The 2,196-nt window shown below is 39.7% G+C and overlaps 1 protein-coding gene across 6 annotated transcripts; it reads left to right on the forward strand.

The window, feature by feature from the left end:
* Nucleotides 1-222: 222 nt before the first annotated feature.
* LOC121237240 lies at nt 223-1,884 on the forward strand. 6 transcript variants are annotated; one of them, XR_005934881.1, is made up of 3 exons: nt 223-1,186; nt 1,301-1,364; nt 1,423-1,884. XR_005934881.1 is itself a non-coding variant. In XM_041133876.1 (2 exons), exon 1 carries the CDS (start codon nt 462-464, stop codon nt 1,137-1,139), a length of 678 nt encoding a protein of 225 aa, XP_040989810.1. In that variant the 5' UTR covers nt 223-461; the 3' UTR covers nt 1,140-1,186; nt 1,301-1,365. The 6 variants fall into 6 exon arrangements, 2 of the variants coding, with proteins under 2 accessions (XP_040989810.1, XP_040989809.1); XR_005934882.1 differs by having other exon boundaries at nt 1,488-1,884; XR_005934883.1 differs by having other exon boundaries at nt 1,310-1,364; nt 1,488-1,884.
* The last annotated feature ends 312 nt before the right edge of the window (nt 1,885-2,196 follow it).

The following is a 2,196-nucleotide window of genomic DNA, read 5'->3' on the forward strand; positions in this document are numbered from 1 at the left end:
AAATTAGAATTATTTATTATATTTTATGAAAAAATTTAAGAAATTTGTAATAATAAGAATGAAATACTAAATGGTGCCTATTGTAACCGTTGAAATTACTATCAGATAGAATATATAATCAAATAAAATAAGAAATCCGACCGTTGCCGATGTACACCGCAACAAGACCGTTGGGGAATCCCAGGCGTTCCTGCAACAATTTAAATAGCAGTGTTTCTTTCTACTTCCTCTTATATTCTTCTCTCAACGTTCAAAGCAATCGAAACCACAATCATATTGTTTTTCTTTATTTGATCAGAAAAATCTCAAAGCTTCTCTGTTTCATTTTTAATTACCAACGCTTTGCCTGTTTTTTTTTTTTCCAGTTTTCTTCTTTCAGTAAATCTGCATTTCATTTTATTTTTTTCGAATTCATTTTGGCAGTATAATTCTTATCTAGATTACCCTAATATCAATCGTCAATGGCTCCTCAAATCAAAGATGCGCACATTGTAGAAATCAAAGTAGACGAAGAGCACCAGAACAAACTCTTATCTGCCATGAGCACAATCTCGACGGCAATGCATCATCACCCACTAATGGAAATCTCCGAGAGCCCCGGCCATCTCTTGCTTCTCAAGCTCTGGCAAAGAGAAGAGGACCTTTTTGGCCGGCGCATCGCTCTCAAACAAACTAGATTGGACTCGATAAAAAGAGAGCTTTTTCAGCTGTGCTGTTTCTTCTTCATCTTTCATGGGTTTTTCTTTACCATTTTGTTTACCTCTTCGGTTAACTCCCAAGAGCATAAACAGACTTGCAAGAAATGGTGGATACCTGGTCTATTATCTGTCTCTACCTCGCTTGTTCTTGTGTTCTTCGTCCAGGTGAAACTTTGCAGGTATTGGAAGGTGTCGAGGCAGTTGCAGAGGGAGAGAAACGATGGGCGATCGCTCACGAGGTGCATTCAGGAACTAAGGATGAAAGGAGCTAGCTTTGATTTGTCGAAGGAGCCACAGAGTGGGAAGAGGATGAAAAGCTCGAGCGTGGAGATGAAATGGAAGCCGATTAATTGGTGTTCTCGGAATCTGGTGACCTTAGCTCTTGTTTGCTTTGCAGGTTTGGGGCTTCCGGCTAGCAAGCTCATCCTCTGCGGCTTCTGATCGTGGGAATTGTTTAATTTAGTGGGCTTCTCTGTCACAGCGTCACGGTAATGGCTAACCTAATGAGTACTCACTCATGCAATATTTTCTGGTTCTGCTGTGTCCAGATATATGTACTTAATCAGTATGTGGTTTGGGTCTCATCTCACATACTGTTGTAGTTTCTGCAGACGGGTGATCTTGAAGAATGTAACGCGAAATAGGTTGAATTTGACAGCATCAAAGGTAGAAGAAACAGTCATCTCTCGCCCTCGATAACTTTCAAATAGGAAACTGCTCCCGTTACTTTCGAACATTTCGTCAATGTGAAGAGACGGGTGGGTAATGGCAGAAATTGATCTCTTCCAGGGGATGAAGCATCTTCGGTCCGATCGATAATTATGTTTCTACACTCACTAGAACAAGCAATTTACGCAAGCGTTGGAGGTTGTGATTACGTGTCGGCTGAAAGTTGGAAGAAATTTATTGGATTTTTCCCATCTCTGATCTGAACTTGGGCTTCCTGTTTTTTACACGATAGATGCCTGATTGTGGGAGTAGGGAGGTTATTTGCAAGTGGTAGAAGCAAATTCAAAAGACCTTGTTTCGATCGTTTGCCCTGATCGCTGGATTCTTTCTACAATAATAATTGTAAAAAGAAAAAAGAAAAAAATGGCAGCACATAGCATAGGATAGGATAGGGATAGGAGGATCTGATCTTGGCTCCCTCCCAATGAAGAAGCAACACTGCCTGTGTTGTATTCTTTGCTTGTTTGCTTTCACAAAATAACACATTCATTCTAACTAATATTGAGAATTTGAGATGCTTGCTTATATGTGAGTGCATTTTTTTGCCGAAGAAAAACTTACATCATCAGTAACAGATTAAGCTTGTTTTGTCTTTGTATATTGCTGGAAAACCTTAATTCCTGAGAGAGGTTACATTCGTATAGAAGTGACATGATATATCATGCACACACACAGAGATCGTTACCAAATCTTTTCATGGATTTGTCCAGAAGGAACGTTCTCCTGATGGGAGTTTCATTCTTCTGCCAACTCAGAGATTCAATGGAAA

Source organism: Juglans microcarpa x Juglans regia, chromosome 6S (assembly GCF_004785595.1).
Source record: "Juglans microcarpa x Juglans regia isolate MS1-56 chromosome 6S, Jm3101_v1.0, whole genome shotgun sequence".
Lineage (NCBI taxonomy): Eukaryota > Viridiplantae > Streptophyta > Magnoliopsida > Fagales > Juglandaceae > Juglans > Juglans microcarpa x Juglans regia.